Genomic DNA, 25192 nt, shown 5'->3' with positions numbered 1-25192 from the left:
CCTCACTTATTGCAGCAACCCAGCTCCCTGGACTATTTGCAAACTGAGAAAATAAAGCTTGATTCATTTTTATCTTGCTCTTGCCTTCTTTCTTTTAAATTAAACTTTGACTATGGGTCAGATGTGGTGGCTCACGCCTATAGTCCCAGCATTTTGGGAAGCTGAGGTGGAAAGATCACTTGAGTCCTGGAGTACCAGGCTGCTCTATGATCATACACCCACACTCCAGCCTGGGTGACAGAGCAAAACTCTCTAAAATAAATAAATAAATAAATAAATAAATAAAATAATAGACTTTGTAAATGTAATTTCATTTTGTTACCTGTCCTTCATTAAAATAAAAGTACCCTTCATACACACATACGTCCCCCACATACTATTAAAACAGCAGAAGTAAACACTAACAAGAACCCAGATTAAAAATCCCCAAAATGTAGCATGGAATAGGGATAATGGAGACAAAATTCTGGTTCTCTCTTTGGCAGTTTTTTTTTTTTTTTTTTTTTTTTTTTTGAGACAGAGTCTCGCTTTGTTGCCCAGGCTAGAGTGAGTGCCCTGGCGTCAGCCTAGCTCACAGCAACCTCAAACTCCTGGGCTCGAGTGATCCTTCTGCCTCAGCCTCCCGGGTAGCTGGGACTACAGGCATGCGCCACCATGCCCGGCTAATTTTCTCTATATATATCAGTTGGCCAATTAATTTCTTTCTATTTATAGTAGAGACGAGGTCTCGCTCTTGCTCAGGCTGGTTTCGAACTCCTGACCTTGAGCAATCCGCCCGCCTCGGCCTCCCAGAGAGCTAGGATTACAGGCGTGAGCCACTGCGCCCGGCCTTCTTTGGCAGTTTTTAATTGCTGTTTCTCAATCCCAGGCAGAAAGCAGGCAGCTGACCTATCTCTCTGCTTTCCTCTCACCCCATTTCTTCTCTCTCCTCCCTTGCCGCCGTGTAAAATCAGATGGGTTGGGAAGGTAGGCGTTAACAGAAGAGGAACATTCTTTCCCTCCAATCCTGCTTCATCCTCTCTCTTTTCTTCAAATTCTGTTTTTGGCCTGTCCTTCTCCACCCTTCCACCTCCATCTGATCGACACACTTTCATGTTTGTCTCTTTCATATTTGATTTTACTGTCATACTTCACATTTTACATGATGAATTTTTTTTTGTAAATTAATGGACAGAGAAGGTATCCTTTTAAATATATATATATATTGTTAAAAGTAAAATTTTCGAAGTTAAGTATCGTACATGTAAACTGAGGATTCAAATTCTCCAGGTTTCTAAGCTATTCAGAGCAAGACAGTCAGGCAATTTTTCCTGCATCTGGGCAAAAATGTATCTGAATTCCTATTAAGTGGTTTTGCAAGATAAAATCTTAAGTTTACCTCTCTCATGCTTATCTAAATCTAGAAACACAAAACCGATAAAAATCTAAGCATGCTTATTAAGCAATTCAAGGAGGCTGCGAATGAAAAAGCAGAGGCGGGGAGCAGTGACTCCAGCAGTTTTCTGAAACTCAAAACCAATAACCAATTTCAACCAGTAACTCTTCCCGCCCCCTCACTTACAGAATAACAGAGACAAAGAACAGGAGAGGATAAAAAAAAAAAAAACCCAGTTATATTTTTAAAGAAAGTATACATCTTAAAATGAAAGAGCCATTGGCCATGGCTTTGTAAGCGACACCGGAAAAGAACAAACCCAGACACGCCGGGCAAAACTGCAAACAGCTGACTTCGGGAAGGCGTCACCCGCAGAAGCAATTTCACTGGCGCGCTCGCCGCGCCTACCCCTGCTCCCGTCTCCGCCCCGTCCGTCTTCCGCATGCGCACAACGGGCGTACGCCGGCCGTGCGCGCTCGTCGCCTTCCCCGCCCCCGGGCTTCCAACTCCGGTTGGTCTGTTTCGCGGCACCGCCCCTCCTGCCCGGCCAGTGAGCAGGCCGCCCCGGGCCCCGCCCCGCCCCGCCCCGCCCCGCCCGGCGGCGGCAGCAGCGTGCGGCGGCCCCGCGGGGAGCCGGGCTGCGAGCGAGCGGGGATGGCGGCGCTGGCGGCGACTGCGGGCCGGCTGCTCCGGCTGCGTGCGGCCGGGGCTGAGCGGCCCTGGCGTCCGCTTCGTGGCGCGGCGCTGGCGCGGGGCTTGCTGCAGCCCGCCGCGGCCGGCCACGGTGCGGCCCAGAGGCGGCAGGTGGCTCACTTCACTTTCCAGCCCGACCCGGAGCCCCAGAAGTACGGTGAGCCCGGGGCTCCCCTCCCCGGTCCCGCCGCAGCCCAGACTCCCGGGCCGGCCCGCGCGCGCAGGGAGCGCCGCTCCACCCCTCGCGCCGGCCCGGCGGGCTGGTCCTGCGCCCCGGCTTAGCCCTGCCTCACTCTGCAGTCGCCCTGCCCCGGGGGCTGACTGTGATTCCCTCCTGGCTCTGGTTTTCGTGACTGCTCGCCCTGGAGACGCAGCCCCTCCGCACCCCGGAGATGGGTGAGACGGCGAACTGCAGTCTGGAAGGGCCCGAGGGTCAGGCGTGGTGGCCAGGGGTCGTCTCCCTTCTCCGCCCTCAGTCCCTGCTTTCTCTCCTCAGGCCTTAGGTGGTGTTCCTGCTTGCCCAGGTCTGGGTCTCTAACTTTAGGCGGTGGCATTTGGAAGACAAAAAAATATGTTTTTTTTCCTTTCTGTAGGTAAGAAGAAAACCAAAGGGTCTAAGTAACTGAATTGATTTTGTCAAGGTCACAGGACAAGTTCTTCTAGAGGTGGGAGAGAATCCAGGCTTCTTATTTGAGTTTAGTGCTGAGCTTTGAGCCGGGCAGTGCTGCCACTTAGCCAGGGAGAGGTGATCAGTGATGGTGTTGGGAGGAGGCAGCCATGAGAAGGGCATGTAGCAAACTCCTCATAATACGACTGTTGCATGACTTTTACTATCTCTTCTGCAAGTTTTATGTGATTTCTTAAAGATCCAGTGTCTGTTATCAGAATATCGGGAAACAGTAAGAAAATATTTACCACTTCCTTGCCTAATAACTTTTCACGTGCTAGAGCTGACGTTTTTGGAAGTGTGTCTTGTGAATAATAAGAATGAACATTTATTGAGTGCTTAACACAGGCACTGTTGGGTGTCTTTCATCATTTCTTTTTTTTTATTTCGGCATATTATGGGGGTACAGATTTTAAGGTTTCAGATTTAAGGTTTTAAGGTTCCCCCCTCCCCCCACAAGTCTGAGTTTCCAGCGTGACCACCCCCCAGATGGTGCACATCTCACTCATTATGTATGTATACACCCGCTCCCCTCCCCCCTCCCCCCTGCCCAATACCCTATTACTGTAGTACCTATGTGTCCACTTAGGTGCTGCTCAGTTAATACCAGTTTGCTGGTGAGTATATGTGGTGCTTGTTTTTCCATTCTTGGGATACTTCACTTAGTAGTATGGGTTCCAGCTCTAACCAGGAAAATGTAAGATGTGTTATATCACCGTTGTTTCTTAGAGCTGAATAGTACTCCATGGTATACATATACCACATTTTATTATTCCATTCTTGGATTGATGGACACTTGGGCTGTTTCCACAGCCTCACAATTATGAATTGTGCTGCTATAAACATTCGAGTGCAGGTGTCTTTTTTGTAGAATGTCTTTGGATCTTTTGGGTAGATGCCCAGCAATGGGATTGCTAGATCAAATCATCATTTCTTTTGATGCTTAGGTCAACCTTAAAAGGTAGGTAACGTTTTTATTCCCATTTTGTAGTTAGGTTAAGTGAGGTCTTGAGGTAGTTTGTCCAAAGTTACACAGATAAGTTAGTGGCAGCTCTAGCTTTGTAATTTAATTGTTCAGATTCCAGAGCTTCCAGTCTAAAAACACCTATTAAAATGCATGTAGAAATAATTTACTAAGAGGGTATCCCAGTTTTGTGAAACGGATAAAGGTGTTTTTTCACCAACAAGGTAAACCCTCATTTCTGTCTTCAAAGCAAAGAAACTTTGGCCCAATACTTAAGAAATAGAGCACAACCCTTCTTAATCCCTCCTGTAATATTAAACTTACTAAAATCTCATTAAAATGATATCACATTTATATGTTCATTTTTATTTTAAAAAATACAAGCATATTACAGATAATTTGGATAATAGAGAAAAAGTAAAAATAAATGTAATTTTAATACCTATGACAGTAACCATCACTAACATTTTGAGGTATATTTTTCCAGGTATTTCCTTTCAGTTATTTTCCACAATTGCAGTTGTAATACAAATACAATTTGTATTATTTAATCAGAAGCATTTTGTTATGATGCTATATCATTTTTATAACCTTCTTTAGAATTTAGAAAACATGTTCTGTGGAGTAGAGACACTACAATTCAGTGGTTAAAATCTTGACTCTGGAACCAGATTGTCCTAGGTTTGCTCTTTTCCTTGCCACCTATGACTTTGGAGTTATCACTTATCCTCTATAAGCCTCAGTTTCTTTATAAGTAAGGAGTTAGTAATAATACCTCCTCAAGGAGGTTGTTATGGGGGTTAAAGAAATGAATCTTTATAGTGGACTTAACACAGTGTTTGACAACTAAGAAGCAAGATATACTCATAGGAAACTTTAAATATTACCATTTTGCTTTTGTTGTTACAGTTTTGCGATGTTATAATTAATGCAGATATAAGCATTTCATGCATATGGCTTTTGTGTATCTGAGATGATTTCCTTAGGTTAGAATCCCAGGGGTGAGATTTCTGACTCAAAGGTATGAATGCTTTAATGGATTTTTAATGCATCGTTCAAATGACCAGTTTATACCCCATTTGTATGTATGAGTGTGAGTATTGGGTATTAATGCAGAAATCATAGGTGTGTACATGCACACACTGAGGCATTTTGTGTTAATTGTACTTTGTTTTAAATTGCATTTGTTTTATTTCTGTTGAGGAAAATTTTCCCATGTATTTTTTCATCAGATTTATTTTCTCTTGTGAAATGAATGTTCCATGTTTTCCCATATTTTAAAAATTATACTTGTAGTATTTTTCCTATCAATACTATACTATCTACCATTATTGATTAATGCTCTTTTCCAGGTGTTGTGGTAGACATCAGTCCATAATCCTCTCGGTAACCTTGTGAGCTAGACAGTATTATGCTCATTTTAAAATGAAAAAATTGAGGCTCAGAGGTGTTAGTGGTAACATCTGGTAAGTAGCAGGGCCAGAGTTTGAACTCTGGTGTGTCTGACTCCAAAGTCTTCCATTACTACTTATGTACTAAAATTGTATATATATTAAAGATATTAAAGAAGATATTAACTTTTTGCCTTTCACATCTGCTACAAATACTTTACATTCTTTTATTTTAGTTTTTTTTGAGACAGAGTCTCGCTTTCTTGCCTAGGCCAGAGTGAGTGCCATGGCATCAGCCTAGCTCACAGCAACCTCAAACTCCTGGGCTCAAGCAATCCTCCTGCCTCAGCCTCCCGAGTAGCTGGGACTACAGGCACGAGCCACCATGCCCGGCTGATTTTTATATAATATATATTAGTTGGCCAATTAATTTCTTTCTATTTTTATGGTAGAGACGGGGTCTCACTCAGGCTGGTTTTGAACTCCTGACCTTGAGCAATCCGCCCGCCTCGGCCTCCCAGAGTGCTAGGATTACAGGCGTGAGCCACCCCGCCCGGCCTATTTTAGTATTTTTGACATATAAAAGGGACTGCTTAAATAGAAAGTGGTTAGGGCGACTCTGAATTGGTGACATTTAAGCTGCACGTTGAAGAATGAATGAGAAAGAATCACCTTTGCTAAGACCAGGGGCAACAGAGTTTTTGAGGAAGAAATAAAGATAAGCAAGGACAAAGGCCTGGGGGCTGAGGGTGGGTGGTATAGGGTAGGGTGGGGAGCTTCTGTTGTCACCACTGAGAAAGTCCTTGTGGTAGGGATGTCCTGAGTAGGGGAGGTCGGAAGGGCTCTTGAAGTTCAAGGGTAGACTGAAGAGTCTTTTTTTTTGTGCGTGTGGGGATGGGAGTCTGCTCCCCAGTATTAGAGCTTATAGGGAAGGGAACAATGGAACAAGAGTAAGGAGAGGTTAGAAAGCATGGCATTTATATGAAGAATGGGAAATGATGAATTTATTTGGAAGAAAAAGGGAAGAATAGGAAATAAGTTTGGGAAGGTAAATGGAGGCCTTGAAACCCAGACTAAGGGTTGCAGGTGAGAAAAGATCAAATGTTTCCAATGCACACAACACTATGTTGGACCCATGACATTCAGGTTCAAATTTTCTTGGGTGTGGAAGGCCATTGATTATTTTTAGGTAAGAAAATGACTTGAGATGTGCTTGTGTTATATTATTAGGAAAGATTCTAGAATGAAGTAATGAATGGAAAGTAAGGAGGCAAAGAGATCAGTTGGGGGTATTGCCATTGTCTAGATGAGAGGATATAATTGGCCTTGGAGAGTGCCAATGGGAAAGATTGTATGTTTTGGAGAATTGACGAGATTTGCCACAGTTGTGCCTGTGGGATCTTAGGGGAAGGGGTATTGAAGGTGACTTGATATTTTCAGCCTGGGAAGTTGAAAGGGTGGTAGAGTGGTGGTGTCACTGATACAAATTGGGAATGGCAGAGGAGAAGCACATTTTTGGAGAGAGAGAGGGATGACTTAGGTTTTGGACATGTTGATTTGAAGTGTTGGTGGAATATAGCACAATGAGCCAGGCTAGTCTCTGTTCTAGTCTGGCACCAAATTTCTTTTTGTCAAAGTTGAGAACCATCGAGACCAGATAATTCTGTGTCTCTTTTTCCCATTGCATTTGGAATTGCCCCAAATGTGTGTGTGCCTTTTCTCCTTTCTCTTCCTAGTCTGTATTTCCTTGTTCTGACTTGCTTTCTCATTGCTCATTCAAACCTTTCCTTGGTCCCCACAGAATGACAGTAATGATGAGAGCAGACACTTTTATCAGTGCTCAGTGTGTGCCAGGCACTGTTCTGAGTGCCTATGCATATCAATTCATTTACTCCTCACCTGACAGTGCTGTGATAGAGATCCTATTTTTTTTTTTTTTTTTTTGAGACAGTCTCACTCTGTTACCTGGGCTAGAGTGCTATGGCTTCAACCTAGCTCACAGCAACCTCAAACTCCTAGGCTCAAGCAATCCTTCTGCCTCAGCCTCTCGAGTAGCTGGGACTACAGGTATGCACCACCATGCCTGGCTAATTTTTTTTTCTATATTTTTAGTTGGCCAATTAATTTCTTTCTATTTATAGTAGAGATGTGGTCTCGCTCTTGCTCTGGCTGGTTTCAAACTCCTGACCCTGAGCTATCTGCCTGCCTCAGCCTCCCAGAGTGCTAGGATTACAGGCATGAGCCACCACGGCCAGCCAGAGATCCTGTTCTTATCCACATTTTACAGATGAAATGTAAATTTCATCTGTAATTTTACAGATGAAACTGGAACACAAAGAAGTTAAACTTCAATCTCTAAATATTTAAATTTCCCCAGATCACACTGCTTGTAAGCAGTGGAGCCAGGCTTCATCTTCAAGGAGTCTGGCTCAGTCTGGCTCCAGAGCCTAAGCTCCTAGCCACTCTACTATGCTGCCTCTTACATTAATCATACATGCTCCAGTTTTTTCACACTGCACTTTGCCCTCTTACTTGGCTCAAACTTGGCTTTCCCCAAAGAGACTTCTGCTTTTAAATCTTAGTTGAGCAGAGACTGCTGCCTCTTTCATTGTAGTTTACCCACCTTCCAGTTTCTTCTCTATATTTATTGACTGCCAGGGAACTTTTTTTTTTTTTTTGAGACAGAGTCTCACTTTGTTGCCCAGGCTAGAGTGAGTGCCATGGCGTCAGCCTAGCTCACAGCAACCTCAAATTCCTGGGCTCAAGCCATCCTGCTGCCTCAGCCTCCCGAGTAGCTGGGACTACAGGCATGTGCCACCATGCCCAGCTCATTTTTTTCTATATGTATTAGTTGGCTAATTAATTTCTTTCTATTTATAGTAGAGATGGGGTCTCGCTCTTGCTCTGGCTGGTTTCAAACTCCTGACCCTGAGGTATCTGCTCGCCTCGGCCTCCCAGAGTGCTAAGATTACAGGCATGAGCCACCATGGCCAGCCAGAGATCCTGTTCTTATCCACATTTTACAGATGAAGAAACTGGAACACAAAGAAGTTAAACTTCAATCTCTAAATATTTAAATTTCCCCAGGTCACACTGCTTGTAAGCAGTGGAGCCAGGCTTCATCTTCAAGGAGTCTGGCTCAGTCTGGCTCCAGAGCCTAAGCTCCTAGCCACTCTACTACGCTGCCTCTTACATTAATCATACATGCTCCAGTTTTTTCACACTGCACTTTCCCCTCTTACTTGGCTCAAACTTGGCTTTCCCCAAAGTGACTGCTGCTTTTAAATCTTAGTTGAGCAGAGACTGCTGCCTCTTTCATTGTAGTTTACCCACCTTCCAGTTTCTTCTCTATATTTATTGACTGCCAGGGAACTTTTTTTTTTTTCGAGACAGAGTCTCACTTTGCTGCCCAGGCTAGAGTGAGTGCCGTGGCGTCAGCCTAGCTCGCAGCAACCTCAAACTCCTGGGCTCAAGCAATCCTGCTGCCTCAGCCTCCCGAGTAGCTGGGACTACAGGCATGCGCCACCATGCCTGGCTAATTTTTTCTATATATATGTTAGTTGGCCAATTAATTTCTTTCTATTTATAGTAGAGACGGGGTCTTGCTCATGCTCAGGCTGGTTTTGAACTCCTGACCTCGAGCAGTCCGCCCGCCTCGGCCTCCCAGAGTGCTAGGATTACAGGCGTGAGCCACCTATCCCAGCCTACCAGGGAATTTGATTCGTAGTTTTCTTCTTCATCCTATTTTTGCTGCCATTTTGGAAGATTTCAGGATTCTATAGGCAATATTGCACAGAAGCTAAGAGATGGGGTTCTTGAGTTAGACATCCCTGAAGTTGAGTCCCCTGTTTACAGTTTAGCATTGCAACAGTGGCCAAGTTTATTAGTCTTTATAAGCTTTCTCTCCCTCATCTGTACTGCCTCACAGGGTTGCTGTGGGAAGTTAGATAAGCCACATAATTGCTGGTCGTGCTAGATTGGGGTTTTGAAAGAGAAGGTAATTGCAGTATAGATGCTCCATAAATATTGGACATTTGATAGAAATTATCTCACTAAAATTCTCACCATAGCCCTACACATTAGATATTATTCTTCCTGTTTGTATAGAGGAGGAACTGAGTACAAGTAATAAAGTTACTTGCCCAAAGTCACAAAGGGAGTAAATAGCGTAACAGATTCTGCGCCAGGCCTGCCTTATGCGAGTATGTTTACTCCCTTTATTACACTGTGTTCTCCAAGAACGGCACATCCTGGCCTCTTTATGCCCCTGATTCTTGGGTATTGTATGTATGTGTGAATTTGTTTATTCCTTCTGTGCATTTTTATTTTCTCCTGGATGCCAAACTCTGTGCCAGCTGCTAGGGATATGGTCATGGCCCTATCCTCATGGAATTTGAGGTCTAGTGAGGAGACAGGCAAAATATAGCAATCAAGTACATAATTAAAACAATCCAAAATGCAATAAATCAGTGGAAGGCAATGTTCAGGTGCTAGGAAAGAGAATAATAGAGACCTGGCAAGGCTCCAAAGAGGAGGTAACATTTAATGAAGCGCTCAGAAAGGAGTATAGAAGGAGGTGTGAAGGGGGTACCAGGTGGAAGGGTTGACATGCGTGAAGGTCCTGAGGTGGCAGAGAGCTTGGCTGGTGGAACTGAGAGAAGACTTGAGTGGTGATCTCTGGGCACAGTGGTGCAAAATGGGATCACTGAGGTGGGCAGGACTGGGATCAAGCAGGCCCTGTGGACTTGAGGACTGGGACTTTATTCTAGGCCTTTGTGGGGTTTTGAGCAGGGGAATAACATGGTGTACTTTGCTTTTTAGGACCCTCATTAGAGCAGCTCTTTGATGAATGATTTGGAAAGTGAAATGAGTAGAATGAGGGGATGGTTAGGATGCCATTTCCCGGAACGGGAAATATGGCGAGTTCTGGAAAAGGACATAGTAGTGCTAGATTTAAGCTATATTTTGGAAGTGATATTAATGTATTTGGAAATAGGATTTGATAGATTGGATATGAGAGGTGAATAGAAGGAAGACATCAAGAATGCCTTGTAAATTTTTTTAATTAAAAAAAATAAAGGGGTACAGATGTTTTTGTTATGTGGCTTGAGTCAGGGCTATAAATGTGCCCATCACCTGAATAGTGTTCATTGTCCCCATTAGATGGGTTTTTGCCCTTCCTCACCTCTCCCCTACACCCTGCTTGATCTTCAATGACTTACTTTCCTCTGTGTATTTGTGTGCCCATCAGTTAGTCCCAATTTATTAGAGCTGCGGTCCCCAAACCCCAGGTCGCAGCCCAGTACTGATCCTTGCCTGTTAGGAACTGGGCCTCACATCACGTCCTGAGCTCCACCCCCGGCCCCCATCTGTGGAAAAATTGTCTTTAAGGAGACTTAGGAACCAGGCTTAGGAACCAGGCTGTGCAGCAGGAGGTGTGTGGTGGGTGATTGAGCAAAGCTTCATCTGTATTTACAGTTGCTCCCCATGCTGGCATCACTGCCTGAGCTCTACCTTCCTCCCTCCACCCCTGTAGAAAAATTGTCTTCCATGAAACTGGTCCATGGTGCCAAAAAGGTTGGGGGCCACTGTATTAGAGAGTACATGTGGTGGTTGTTTTTCTATTCTTTAGATACTTTGCTTAGGATAATGGTCTCCAGTTCCTTCCAAATTGCTGCAAAAGGCATTAATTCATTTTTTTAATGGCTGAGTAGTACTCCATGGTATACATATCACATTTTGTTAATCTACTCGTGAATTTACATCTTTGCTATTGTGAATTGTGCTGCAATAAACATTCGAGTGCAAGTATCTTTTTGATAAAATGACTTATTTTTCTTTGGGTTGATACTCAGTAGTGGGATTGCTGGATTGAATGGTAGGTCTACTTTTAGTTCTTTGAGAAATCTCCATACTGTTTTCCACAGGAGTGGTACTAACTTTCAGTACCACCAACAGTGTAAAAGTATTCCTTTCGCTCTGCAAGGGATGCCTTTTTGGTTTGTTGTTTGGGTACCTGGGTGGAGTGCTGTTTGCCAAATTGGAAAAGACTGGATTTGGGAGCAAGCACTAAGAGTTCAGTGGAGCCAGCCAAAGGAAGGAAAGTACTATAGCACTATGACAGAAGTTACCAGGTTGGTGCCCCAAGATGGGGTAACCCAGGGACTCTAGCCACAGTCTCTTCAATTTTAAATTGTAGGTCCTCTCACTTTTGGTAGCCCCCACCCCTATAATGTTTATTTCCTTTCTTTTCATGGGTATGTGATATACACTGGCACCTTATAGATCTTTCATTTACTTTTTTTTGAGACAGGGTCTTGCTTTGTTGCCCAGGCCAGGAGTACATTGGCTATTCACAGGTGTGATCATATCACACTGTATCCCCAGTCTTGCTATGTTGCCCAGGCAGGAGTACATTGGCTATTCACAGATGTGATCATATCACACTGTATCCCCAAACTCTTGGGCTCCAGTGGTCCTTCTACCTCAGCCTCCTGAGTAGCTGGGACTGCAGGCATGAGCCACTGAACCCAGCTCATTTACACTTTAATACAAAATGTCCTGTCTTTGATATTTAGATTTTCCCTGAAGCTTAATTAAAAATACTTCATTGCTGAAAAATGCCAATAATCATCTGAACCTTCATCAAGTCATAATCTTTTTGCTGGTGGCAGGCCTTGCTTTGATGTTGATGGCTGCTGACTGGGGTGGTGGTTGCTGAAGGCTGGGGAGGCTGTGGCAATTTCTTAAAATAAGACAAGTGAAGTTTGCTGCATTGATTGACTCTTCCTTTCACTAGAGATTTCTCTGTAGCATGTGAGGCTGTTTGACAGCATTTTACCCACAAAACTTTTTTCAAAACTGGAGCCAATCTGTCAAACCTTGCTGCTGCATGCTCCACTAAGTTTATACAATATTCTAAGTGCTTCATTGTCATTTCAGCATTGTTCACAGCATCTTCACCAGGATTAGAGTCCATTTTAAGAAACTACTTTCTTTGCTCATTCATATGAAAGAATTCCTTGTCCATTCAAGTTTCATCATGAGCCTGTAGCAATTCAGTCACATTTTCAGGCTCTACTTCTGATTCTAGTTATCTTGCTCAACTAGAGAACAACATGTGTAGTGACTTCTTCCACAAAAGTCTTGAGGGTTGGAATCAACTTTTTTCCAAACTCCTATTAAATGTTGACCTTTTGACAACCTCTCATGAATCGTGAATGTTCTAACATTTAGCATTCTCCAACCTTTTTGGCACCATGGAAGACAATTTTTCCCAGATTGGGGAGAAGGGGTCAGAGATGGAGGTGGGGCAGGGGGGCAGGGTGGTGGAGGCAGAGCCCAGGCAGTGACTCGTGGCCCTGTTTTCCTAACCAGTACCTGGCTACGGCCTGGGGGTTGGGCACCTGGGGGTTGGGGACTGCAGTTCCAAATCTAGAATGGTGAAGACTTCCCAGAAGATGTTCATTTTACTTTGCCCAGATCAATCAAAGGAATCACTATGGCAGCTATGGCCTTATGAAATGTATTTTTAAAATAATAACGCTTGGTAGTTGAAAGTACTCTTTGGTCTGTGGACTGCTATGTGGATGTTGTATTAGCAGGCATGAAAATGACACTAACCTCCTCGTACATCTCCATCAGAGCTCTGGGGTAACTAGGTGCGTTGCCAGTGAGCAGTAATATCTTGAAAGGATTCTTTTTGTCTGAGCAGTAGATCTCAACAGTGGGCTTAACATATTTAGGGAACCCTGCTGTAAACAAATGTGCTGTCATCCAGGCTTTGTTGTTCCAGTTACAGATCACAGGCAGAGTAGATTTAGTATAGTTCCTAAGGGCCCTAGGATTTTTTGAATGGTAAATGAGCATTGGCTTCAACTTCAAGTCACCAGCTATATTAGCTTCTAAGGAGTGAGTCAGCCTGTCCTTTGAAGCTTTGAAGCCAGGCGTTGACTTCTCTCCAGCTACGGAAGTCCTAGATGTCATCTTCCTCCAATAGAAGGCTGTTGTGTCTCCATTGAAATATCTGTTGTTTAGTGGAGCCACCTTTATCAAAGATCTTAGCTAGATCTTCTGGATAACTTGCTGCAGCTTCTCCATGAACACTTGCTGTTTCACCTTGGACTTTTACGTTATGGAAACAGCTTCCAAACTCTGCCAGCTTCAAACTTTTCTTCAGCTTTCTCACCTCTCTAAATCTTCGTAGAACCAAAGAGAATTAGGGGCTTGCTTTGGATTAGGCTATAGCTTAAGGGAATGTTGTGTCTGATGTGATCTATCCACCGAAAAGGCTGTTTTGCTTTCTTATTTGTTCACTGGAATAACCCTTTTAATTTTCTTCAAGAGCTTTTCCTTTGCATTCCCAACTAGGCTGTTTGGCATAAAAGGCTTAGCTTTCAGCCTGTCTGGGCTTTCAACATACCTTCCTCACTAAGCTTAATCATTTCTAGCTCTTGATTTAAATTGAGAGACTTGTGTGTTTCTTCCTTTCACTTGAACACTTAGAGGCAGTTCTAGGGTAATTAATTGGCCTAATTTCAATATTGTTGTGTCTCAGGGAATAGGGGAACTGGGGCAGAGGGAGAGAATTGGGGGAATGGCTGGACAGTGGAGTAATTGGAATACACACAACATTTACCAGTTAAGTTTGCTGTCTTATATGGGTGTGGTTTGTGGTTACACTAGTACCCTCAAAGATCACTGATCACAGATCACAATGGCAGATATAATAATAATGAAAAAGTTTGAAATATTGTGAGAATTACCAACATGTGACAGAAAGACACAATGTGAGCAAGCACATGTTGGAAAAATGGTGCTGATAGATTTGGTCAATGCAGGGTTGCCACAAACCTTTAACTTGTAAAAAAATGCAGTGTCCGTGGAGCACAATAAAATGAAGTGCAATAAAACAAGGTATGCCTGTATCTATTAAATGTTGTAATCTTAGCCCAAAGAAAAATAAATTTTGAAGTAATGGACATGTGGTATGATTGTGTATCCTTTGGCAAGGATAAATTCCTATTACTCCCACCAGAAATAAGAGTAGAAGGAGGTTATTCCGGGCACACAGGGCAGCGAGACATATCTCTGATTGGGGATTGCCAAGACGTGAAGCCTGGGTATTCAGTGCTATGGAAAGGCTCAGAGAGACTTCAGAAGCCCGAGAAGGCAGAACGTCAGAAGACCAGGGTGTCAGTGGATAATAGAAGAATTAAAGATGTCATAGGTCAGAGTCTGCTGTGGAGCCAGGCCAGGCTAGGAAAGGGAATGGGTCTGCAGGAAAAGTGTAAGTGACCACTGTCTCTTGGTCAGAGGGTTGAAGGCAACAGTGGTAGCTATTGTGACCCACACTGAGAATTAGACCTTAACTTTTGGGGCATCCTGTACTGACTGCTGAAGAGCATGGGACTTGGATGGTACAGTGGTCAGGGTCAGCAGCAGGTGCTGAAGGGATCTGATGTCAGCAGTATCCTGTGGGATAAAGTGACCACCAGTGCATAGATCAGGCACTAAGGTGAAGACTGGGCCTGTGGGCTTTCTGTGCTCTGAATAGTGCTTTGGGAGAGGAGTTGATCTAAAGCTCTGAGGTGACTCTGGGTACTGGGCAGCACCTGGGCTTAAATTCAAAGTTATAAGGTCATGGTATTTCTGAATTCCAATGTTTGGAACTTTATCAAATGAAGCTTTAGTATACCATTCATAATAGTGCTAAGGCCAAGATGAAGGACATAGACAAAGTCCAGAATCTAACAATAAATAGCTAATATTTATTCAGCACTCGCTGTGTCAGGTACTGTTCTAAGTACATGATGTGTATTGCTCCATGTATTCCTACCGAAAAATCCATTTAGGGAGCTAGGCCTTGGCTCACAGAGATTCTACTTCGGTGATGAGACAATAGGAAGGACTAAGTGAGATGTGTGCAGGCATCGGATGTTCTCCAAACTCCAGCACTTCTGGGTACTGAAGTTTATCTTTGTTTTATGGTCGTCCTCATTGTTTTATGTTTCATGACCATGTGCTGTTGATGGGATATTTAACACATGCCACTGGTCATGTGCCTCCTTTGCGGCTTAGGTTCCCAACTCCTGTCCATAGTGTCTTTTCAGACCCCTCTCACTGTGGCTGGTCTCCTTTGCTGATTTTCCATAGCCTTTATTGTCTATATACATTTAGCCACTTGGTTATATTCCTTCTTCCTTTTTTATACTTGTTTTTTAATTGTTTAGTATGTGTAATTTTTGCCCCATCCACAAGCTTCTTCAGGTCTGTATTGCTCTTATATCTTCCACAGAGCCAGCATCATTGCAAATAATTCAGTAAATTCACATATTATGTCCGATATAGTATGTACCTTGATTTTAGTCAAGTTGTAATAAACTATTAGGAAACTGGTTGTTTTTACATATCTTAAAATGTTTGAAATATTTTTTGATTTTCACAGGGCAAACGCAGAAAATGAATCTTTTCCAGTCAATAACAAGTGCCTTGGATAACTCATTGGCCAAAGATCCTACTGCAGGTAAACTTCATTTGTGCTTGACTTGTGGTAACTGTGTTAATTCTAAAATTGAAGGTTTGCTTGAAGTATTTATGTGGAACACAATGGTTAACATTATATCTATCTGGGATTTTTAAAAGACCTGATTGAATAATTAAGCCTCAATAATCAAATTACAGTATTATTAATACATTTTAATTCACTTATTACTAATTAGCTCTCATGTATATCTAATATCATTAAGTTAACTTTCTCTCATAGTATATATGGTCCTGATATATTAATGTCTTCTGGATTAATACCTACTGTGTTACTCCTGTTTCTTTGGCATATAGAAAAAATGAAATACCACTTTGTTCAGCTAGCTATTTATCAAATGAGACTGACTTCATACTTTCCCTTGGGATACATTGTCATTCAACTTGTAAGATTTTTTTGGAAATAACTTTAATATAATATTTATAATTTTATAAGTAAAAATATTTATCTTATTAAATTATTGATATAAAAACAGTTGGACTTCCACTGTATGTTTTCTAAGTTTTATTGCCTTTACTTCATATACACATGCACATATCCTTGTGTAGGTGAGCCAGAAATCACCTCCAGCCCTCCTTTTAGTTCTTAGTGAGCTGGATCTAGAAACCATATGGACACCAGGCAGGTGAACTATGGAAAAGCATACACATTTATTAGTTTTGCACGTACATGGGGATCTTCACAAGATAATAAAGTCCAAAGAAGTGGCACAAGCAAGATGCTTTTGTACTTTTTAGACAAAGCATAAATTTAAGAAGAAATGATGGGACAAAGAAAATCTGACTAGGGGCAGTAAATTTTCTCAGAGAATCACTAGGATAAATATGAGAGGTGTAAAACAGATGGAAGATAAGGGTTACTTTGTTCAGTATGTTTATTCAGGTCCATTGGAACCTCCAATTTTAAGTCTCTGGTGATGTCTCAGCTACTTTCTCTGGTATGGAGAGAGTATCCCTCCCAGAGGGGTCTTTATCGCTTGCTACATGTAGGAAGCAATAGGTCAGCTCACCCTTTCTGAACCTGAAATTTCTCCAATGTTTTTGACTTGAAATAATCCATATAGCAATCTGGCTTATTTAGGGATAGCACATCCTTCACTCTTCCTTTTCCCTGGTCTGAAACCTTACTAGAAGTTTCAAACATTAAAAGCTGATTTGGTGGCTGTGGAGAGAAAAGTTCAGTTAGTAGCTATGACACAAGGGATCTGCAAAGGAAGAGAAGAATGTAGATTAGGGTGAGAATGAATAAACAGAAAAGAACAAATCTAAGCACTGTTCCTCACACTCTGTTAAACCTGTCTCCCATTCCTGGGAATAGGTCCATCCAATAAAATGTTTTAGCTTCATTTATTTGATGAAGAATGTTTATCTTGTCTTTTAAAAGGTGTAGATTAGACTCTGTCCAGAATGATTATATAGAAGTAGCATTTTTCTCCAGTGATTGCACAGGCTCCTCTATCTTGGGCTGTCAGTGTCTCTAGGACACAACAGTTCTGAAGTACAACAGTAAACTATCAACTTCTGATTGGAGTGTTTATAATGTTTGCATAGTAACGTTGAACTTTTTTTTTTTTTTTATTTTTCTATTTTTAGTAGAGATGGGGTCTCGCTCTTGCTTAGGCTAGTCTTGAACTCCTGAACTCAAGCAATCCTCCTGCCTCTGCCTCCCAGAGTGCTAGGATTACTGGTGTGAGCCACCGCGCCCAGCTGATGACAAGAACTTTTGTTCTATTATTTAGAAAAGATTTAGAACTGCCTTTTCAATCTCATAAACTCTACTGCCTGGGAAAAAAATCTCTCAACATTGAATAAACTTAGAATTGTGATGTACAAGTAGATTTTCAACGTTCTGTCTAGTACATTTGTGCAGTACTAAGAATTGTGATGTACAAGTGGGTTTTCAATATTATGTCTAGTACATTTGTGTGGTACTTACTTATGAATGAATGCTAATTTTCAGGCTTTAAGGGAAGTAAATGCCTCTGAGGGCCCCCTGGAGTGGTAGTGGGAGGAGGGCATGTGGTGTTTTGGCAATAGCAGTAAAATTAGGACTCCAGCTACTAGAGGGATGGACAAACTGACTCAAGGCATTTTGGAGTGAGCTTTTGAGTGCCCTGAGGTATTTTTATGCCTTTAAGCAAGTAACAGTTATTTGCCCTAACTGAAGTTTAGATCTAGGGGCTTTATTTAGCCAAGCTTTTAGGAGAATGGGAGATTCTCCTTGTTTAGTTTGGCCACAAAGCAGAGGGTGGAGCCTTGGGTGAAGGCTGTAGAATCCACATGGACTTTAAGGATTTGAGAGAATATTCGAGGGACTCACAGTATCCCTGAGGTATGGAGTCTGTGTTAATGTCTCCCTCTAAATATAAACGCAAAGAGAAACTGTGAGTCAAGGTGCAAAGACATTGAAAAGAAAGCTGAGCAGAGGCCAGTTACTGTCAACCAGGCTGCATCAGGAGGAACTGAGGTAAGGATAGTAGCCAGATTGGGGATGACAAGGCGGCTGAGAATTACAAAGGAGTTTATGGCTCGTAGAGCCTGCACAAATGGATAGACTTGATTTCTATCTGAGTCAAATTTCTCTTCCTTTTTCACTGGTAAGATTGGGGCCTAAAATAAGTATACTCTGCTGCAAAAGGGGGTCTGTTACAGGTTTGTTTCCTCATGCTGCATCACCAGAGGGGTACTGAGCTACTGATGGGCAGGGTTTGTTCCTTTTCCATGCAATATGTACAGGTTCTATGCTCAGTAGCAGTCCAGTCTCATTTGGCTGTGAAGCCTGGAGACAAGTTGGGATATCTTTTAAGATTGCCTCTTCTTTAGAGGAATGCAAACCAAGATGGGTTTCCATGAAAGAGAGAATAGGAAATTTAGAGTTTGGTCTGAAGGCAGAGAAATAAAAGTGCCTTTCTTATTATATTGCATGGTGGCGTTAAACTTACATAATAAATCTCTACCTAAAAGGTCTGCTCTGAGGAGTCAAAAACTAAAAAGGCACTGTGGGTGTTAAGAGGGCCTAATGATATTGGGGCGGCCTGAGATATGGGCAGTGAAATAGGTTGCCCAGAGAGTCCAACAACTTAAGTAGAATCAGAGGTAACAGGTAAAGGTAACTCCTGAGCGAATAGTATAGAGACTTGCATCAGTGATAATTAAAAAATTGGGTTCCCAATCCTCTACTTTAAGCTTTATATTGGGGTCTGGGATTTGACTGAGGATTGGCTGACCCTGTCAGTCAATGGGGTAAAAGAAGCCTTCTGAGGGTGCTGGGTTTTAGGGAGAGTTTCTTCCTTTTTTTTTTTTATAAAAAGTATAAGACAGCAGGTTTTCCAATGCCCTGGCTTTTTGCAATATCTGCAAATTTCAAAGGCAAACTAGAAAAGCCTTGTGGCTAAACAAAGCTGGGAGAGGACTTTGAGTCATTCTTAGAAGCCTGCCTTTGTTTTTCTATAATGATTCAAGCTTCAAGGCAAGGACTGTTGATTTCATTTCCATTTTCTTCTGATTTTCTTGTAAGCCATTTTCAAAAAATTGTGTAGCTCCTTCTATTATAACACTTAGAGACTGACCAGCCCAACCAATTATACTATTTTGGATTCTCCTTTTTATATCAGGAAGATTTCCATCCGGAGCAGAGATGAGAAGATTTCTATGCTCTGCAGTTTCAGGATATCATGCAATATGCCTTTTAAAAACTTGTATCAGTTTCTCGACAAATGCCTTGGGGTGCTCTTCCCCTTTCTGGATACACAATGCAATGTTAGACCAATTCGCCTTAGGAGGGAAAGCTCGATATTGCTCCTCGTATTAGGCCCTGAATAGCAGCATCCATCTGAGCTATCTCCTCATCGTTTGCAGGAGGGCCACTGAGGGGCTCCAGCCATCTGTCCCCTCTGTGGCAGAGGTTTTCCCCCAGAGGATGTCTGGCCTGTCTAGTAACTGCAGTTTAATCACGAAAGGGAAATATACCCCTTAGTAGCCAGTTAAGGTCCCTATGAGTGAGGTTGTGGATGGCCGCTAATCTCTCCAAATCTTCTCTAAGCTTGGTAGGATCTTCTGAAAGTGGGGGCTCAAGGGCTTTATGATTTAAAAGCTCTGCTGCTGTCCAGGGCACATGAATTGGTTGAGCAGGGAGTCCAAGAAACATCCACAGGGGGCATCGCCTAGGGAGGTCAGGAGTTGACAAGGTCTGATTACAGAGCCCGGGGAAGTAGGAGAGGTAGTAAGGCACTGCCTAGCCAGCCTTGCTGTGGTTCCTGGAGGCTGTGTCAGATCTATTAGGCTTTCTGGCTGTCAGCTTTTACACAAATGACCTGTATGCCTGGGGTGGTAAGATCAGGCTGGAGGGCTTTTTGTAAATCATCCAGAGAAAGGGAGGTTAAAGCAGGCGGTTGGATGTCTAAGGGGTTTTCTGAAAAGGGTGGAGGAGTCAAAGGATTTTGTTGAGGGGACAGAGGAGGAGGGAGAGGCTGAGGGGCTGGGGCTGGTTTTGAGGAGGGGGTGTTTAAACCAGGGGCCCACAGAGCCAATAGATATTCTGGTGGGGCGAGGACAGGGAGTTGGGGATAGAGTGGAATATAAGTGAATCAAGCGGAGGATTTATAGTGGGAGCGGATTTTAACTTTTGCTCTAGATCTGCTTTTTGTTCTTTAATTTTGTTAAGGGAATTTTTTAAGGCTGGCTGTAATACTTTTCTTAGTTCTTCATTCTATTTGATCTTCCCATAAATATCAACAGGCCAATTGTTTAGAATGAGAACTCTGTAAACTTTCTTTCAAATAAAGAAGTCTTTTAATTGAAAAGATCCATCTTCTGGCTATTGACAATTAGGATCTTCCTTGCTGTATGTATTTCTTTTTTTTTTTTTTTTTTTTTTTTATAATAAGCAAACCTTCTCTGCATGTATGTATTTCAATAGCGATCTAATCCAATAAACCTTTTTATGGAAAGGCCAGGAGATAACTTTCCAGGCTTTAATAAATCTTTACCAGGCACACAAGGTGCGTTCCTGGAATACGAGTGCAGAAAATGCAGCCTTCATGATCCAAAAAATTCACTCTCAGAAATAGACTAAGAAAGTAGAGATTTTTTTGTTGCCATAGGCAGTTAATATGAAGTGTTTGTATAAACATTGTCTCCAGTCTCTCACAATATGTGAGACAGCTTCAGTCACCAACCTGCTCATCTGAGACAGCAGGCAGGCAGTCCTGGGGTGGGAGTTCTCCCAGCACAAATCCAGGCAACAAGGTTAAAAGAGGAAAAGCCCTTTATGAATTGGCCTCTTAGGACAAAACTCTCTGAGAGCTTGACACATATGGACAAAGAGGGTGCTGCTTAATATCTTACATGTCTTGAGTCCCCAGTCATTTCAGACTAGCTGCCTGACAAATAACTGACACTTTGTGCCCTTTTGGGTGACAGAAACCAGGGAGGGTGTCCACGTTGGTGACAAAGCAAGATGAGAGGGGAGCCTCCTCTATTTATTTTTTGTTCAGGGCTCCACAGTTTGTCTAGGTAGATGCTGGAACTGATGAGGACTATAAACTTGCCAGTCTGTGGAGGCGGTTCGAACAGCATACTTACACGGACTTATGCCTTGATCTTTTAACCTGTGGTTCCTGTCCTTATGACAAACGACACAAAAAGACAAAGGAAGACAAAGACTATCTTTGAGATCGAAAGGATCAAATAGAAATCTAATGTACTCATAAAACAACAAAAATTGCCTTTTATCCAAGGAACTAGTTCTCAAATGTTTTCTCTTGTCATACCCAATTTAGAGAGGAAAGGGTCTTACCTCTCTTGCCCCCACAGCAAAAGATCCAGGAATCTGATGGTGAGAAATCTTACCTCTGCAGCCTTTGGTCAGAGGTCCAGGATCACGGTGGTAAAGACCCCATGCTGGCTGCCAGTTTCTGTAGGGGAGCCAGAGGTCACCTCCAACACCCATCTTAGCTCTTAGTGGGCTCTTCAGCTGGCTCTGGAAACCAGATGGACACCAGGCAGACTAACAAGAGAACGGCATACACGTTTATTAGTTTTACATGTACATAGGGATCTTTGCAAGAGAGTCACGTCTGAAGAAGTGGCCAAAGCAAGATGCTTTTATATTTTTTAGGCAAAGAGCACAAATTTAAGAAGAAATGACAGGACAAAGAAAATCTGCCTCAGGGCAGTAAATTTTCTAGGAGAGTCATGGGAGAAACTAGGAGATATATGGGGGTAGGTGTAAAACAGGGGAAAGATAAGGGTTACTGCCTTAACTATGTATAATCAGGTCTGCTGCAGCCTCCAATTCCAGACTCTTTGGTGATAAGGGTTACCTCCTCTTCCTGGTGAGAAGAGAGTGCCCCTCCCAGAGGAATCTTTATTGCTTGCTGCATGCTCACCCTTTCTGAACCTACAAGTTCTCCAATATTTTTAACTTGAAATAATCAATGTAACAATCTGGCTTATTTGAGGATGGCACGTTCCTTCACTCCTTCATACATATATATATTTACAAATAATTTACATGCATATTTACATATATATTTACTATACCTTGGGCTTCCACTTGAGAATTTGTAGTTGTAAGGTTAAGTGAGAAACAGGTTATTTTTTAGGGGAAAGTGAGAGCTGGACTAGAGGATGCATAGATGTTGTGTTGTTTTGAATGCTGAGAATGATTGAACTAGATGAGTAAATTCATAGAGAAGGATGAATTGTTTTCTCGAAGTCCACCAAACTGGTTAGGTATATTCATGGTACTAGGGTTCAGCTCCATGAACATCCCTGTTTTATTTTCCTTGCCTTGCAGTAAAGCTCCTCTCAGTTTCCACTTAATTCTTTGCCTTGCTCAGTATGTCCCACCATACTTGCCTCCTTTTTGTTTCACACAATCTAAATCCCTTTCTTATTTGTGACCATTCCCTTAGCTTGGGATGCTTTTCCTTCAGCTCTTTCCTTCACCTGTCCTCATGATGAGGGCTGACCCTTATCATGCACTAACTATGTCTAAGGAGATATCAGCGGCCTGGAGTGTGAATCACAGTTCTGCCTTAGTTTTCTGACTTGGCCAGGCACTTTCCAACTTCTCTGGAATGAGTGCTCTGGCCTCATTTTCTTCATGAGTGAAACAAGATGAGATTCTATATCAGTGGTACTTTCTCAGCTGGGGTTGAGAAATAGTAAATAGTTCCCCCCACCAACTCGCCTTGCATTTAACAGTGTAAGTGGATACACTTTTGTCACAGCTGTGTGTGTGTGTGTGTGTGTGTGTGTTGAGAAACCGTCATCCAATGTGTAGAGACCAGGGGTGCTGCTATATATTGACAATGCACAGGACAGACCCCCACAAAAGAGTTATTTGGTCTAAAATGTCAATAATGTAGGCGTTGAAAGTCCTTGATCTAGATCTATGGCCTGTTTCTGTTTTATGATTTAAAATGTAAATATTTAAATTACTTATTTCTCATTGTATTATTTAGGTATTATTAAATATGTTCTCTAAATATTGTTTTTCAGTAATATTTGGTGAAGATGTTGCCTTTGGTGGAGTCTTTAGATGCACTGTTGGTTTGCGAGACAAATATGGTAAGTTAATACCTGTGTGGACTATATTCCTATAGAACTTTTACTTCAAGATCCTGAAAATACAGAATATGTATGTTACGTTGTTTGCCATATCCTCATTGTATGGATGTGCCTTTTCACTTCCATAGCTACCTGCAGAATCTTTGGCTTAGGTTTCTCCAAATGTGTTCTAACTCTAGCATTCCTCTGATCTAGTTCATATTACACATATTATAGTTTCCAGAATAATCTTCATTAAATGTATTTGTTTATCATGTCATTCTTCTGTCCAAGAACCTTTGGTGTCTTATCGCTGCTTGCCTTAACCAGTTTCAATTCCATTGCCTCTGGATCAAGATTCTGCTTGTTGGCCAGGCGCGGTGGCTCACGCCTGTAATCCTAGCACTTTGGGAGGCCGAGGTGGGCGGATTGCTCAAGGTCAGGAGTTCGAAACCAGCCTGAGCAAGACCCCGTCTCTACCAAAAATAGAAAGAAATTAATTGACCAACTAAAAATATATATACAAAAAAAAAATTAGCCGGGCATGGTGGCGCATGCCTGTAGTCCCAGCTACTCGGGAGGCTGAGGCAGAAGGATCGCTGAGCCCCGGAGATTGAGGTTGCTGTGAGCCAGGGTGACGCCACGGCACTCACTCTAGCCTGGGCAACAAAGTGAGACTCTGTCTCAAAAAAAAAAAAAAAAAAAGATTCTGCTTGTTGCTGTCTGTATATGGCTTTCATCTTGTGGGGGTGGGGGAGAGAGAGAGAGAGAGATTTATTTTTTAAGGAATTGGCTCATGCAGTGCGGGGGTTGGCAAGTCCATAGGGCAAACTGGCAGGCTCTCTGGCTGGGTGGAAACCCAGGCAGGTTTTCTATGTTTTAGTCTTGAGGCTGAATTCCTTTTTGCTTGGAAAGCTCAATCTTTTCTCTGAAGGCCTTAAATAGATTGGATGAGGCCCACTCTTTTAAAGGGTAATCTGCTTTACTCAAAATTTACTGATTTAAATGTTAATCACATCTAAAAAATGCCTTCACAGCAGTATCTAGACTTGTGTTTGGCTAAATAACTAGGGACCATAGTCTGGCCAAGTAGACATGTAATGAACCGTCATGCTACCCTTCCTATCTGTTTTATCCCAGCTGATCTGTCTTTTGCCTGGCATGCCTAGCACTTCTACCTGTTGGTTTTACTAATTTTATTTGACACAATTAGACTCAGAACCATCAGAATGTGTTTTGGCTCATCTTTGAATTCCCACTCCCTTGACTTACTGTGTAAGGAATGAATTTTGACCTCTTACTGATAGGGATACCTTTGATGTGCTTTTGACTTTTATTTCTTCTCTCAGTCTTATCTAATTTAGAAGTCAGCGGAGCAGTTATGTCAGGGTTAGGAGGAGTTGGCATCTCCCCTTCTTCTTACCTTTGCCATTGCCCTTTAATGCTTATATGTTTGTACGGGTGAGGAGGGTCTTTAAGATTGTTTTTTTAATTGTCTCTTTTCCTGCTCTACTATCTCTGAGGTTATTAATATATTATACTTGAATCCAAGAAACCATAGCATGTTGCTTCTCACTTATTAGGAACTTCCAGCTCATTCTTTTATCTTCCCTTTATAGCAGCTTGAGTTTCTCAGTCTAGTCCCTGTGCTTTCTCCTAGCCGTCTATTTCTAATATGTGCTGAGAGTTTGAGATAATTGGGCAAACTATTATCTTTATTCTCTTTCAGACTCCTACAGACTTTTGTATCTTCTTTTTTTTTTTGAGACAGAGTCTTGCTTTGTTGCCCAGGCTAGACTGAGTGCCGTGGCGTCAACCTAGCTCACAGCAACCTCAAACTCCTGGGCTCAAGCGATCCTCCTGCCTCAGCCTCCGGAGTAGCTGGGACTACAGGCATGCACCACTATGCCCGGCTCATTTTTTTCTATATATATTAGTTGGCCAATTAATTTCTTTCTATTTATAGTAGAGATGGGGTCTCGCTCTTGCTCAGGCTGGTTTCGAAC

General features: G+C 42.4%; 1 protein-coding gene across 2 annotated transcripts in view; it reads left to right on the top strand.

Moving 5' to 3' along the window:
- The first annotated feature begins 1964 nt into the window (after positions 1-1964).
- BCKDHB (branched chain keto acid dehydrogenase E1 subunit beta) overlaps positions 1965-25192 on the top strand; it is a 211361-nt gene continuing 188133 nt past the window's right edge. For both annotated transcript variants that reach the window (XM_012769130.2, XM_012769131.3), the window contains exons 1-3: positions 1965-2225; positions 15538-15615; positions 23139-23207. In XM_012769130.2, the coding sequence (XP_012624584.2) occupies positions 2030-2225; positions 15538-15615; positions 23139-23207 (343 nt within the window). In that variant the 5' untranslated portion in view covers positions 1965-2029. The remainder of the gene's footprint in view (positions 2226-15537; positions 15616-23138; positions 23208-25192) is intronic.

This window comes from Microcebus murinus, chromosome 5, assembly GCF_040939455.1.
Source record: "Microcebus murinus isolate Inina chromosome 5, M.murinus_Inina_mat1.0, whole genome shotgun sequence".
Classification (NCBI taxonomy): domain Eukaryota; kingdom Metazoa; phylum Chordata; class Mammalia; order Primates; family Cheirogaleidae; genus Microcebus; species Microcebus murinus.
This window is presented reverse-complemented; position numbering and strand designations above follow the sequence as displayed.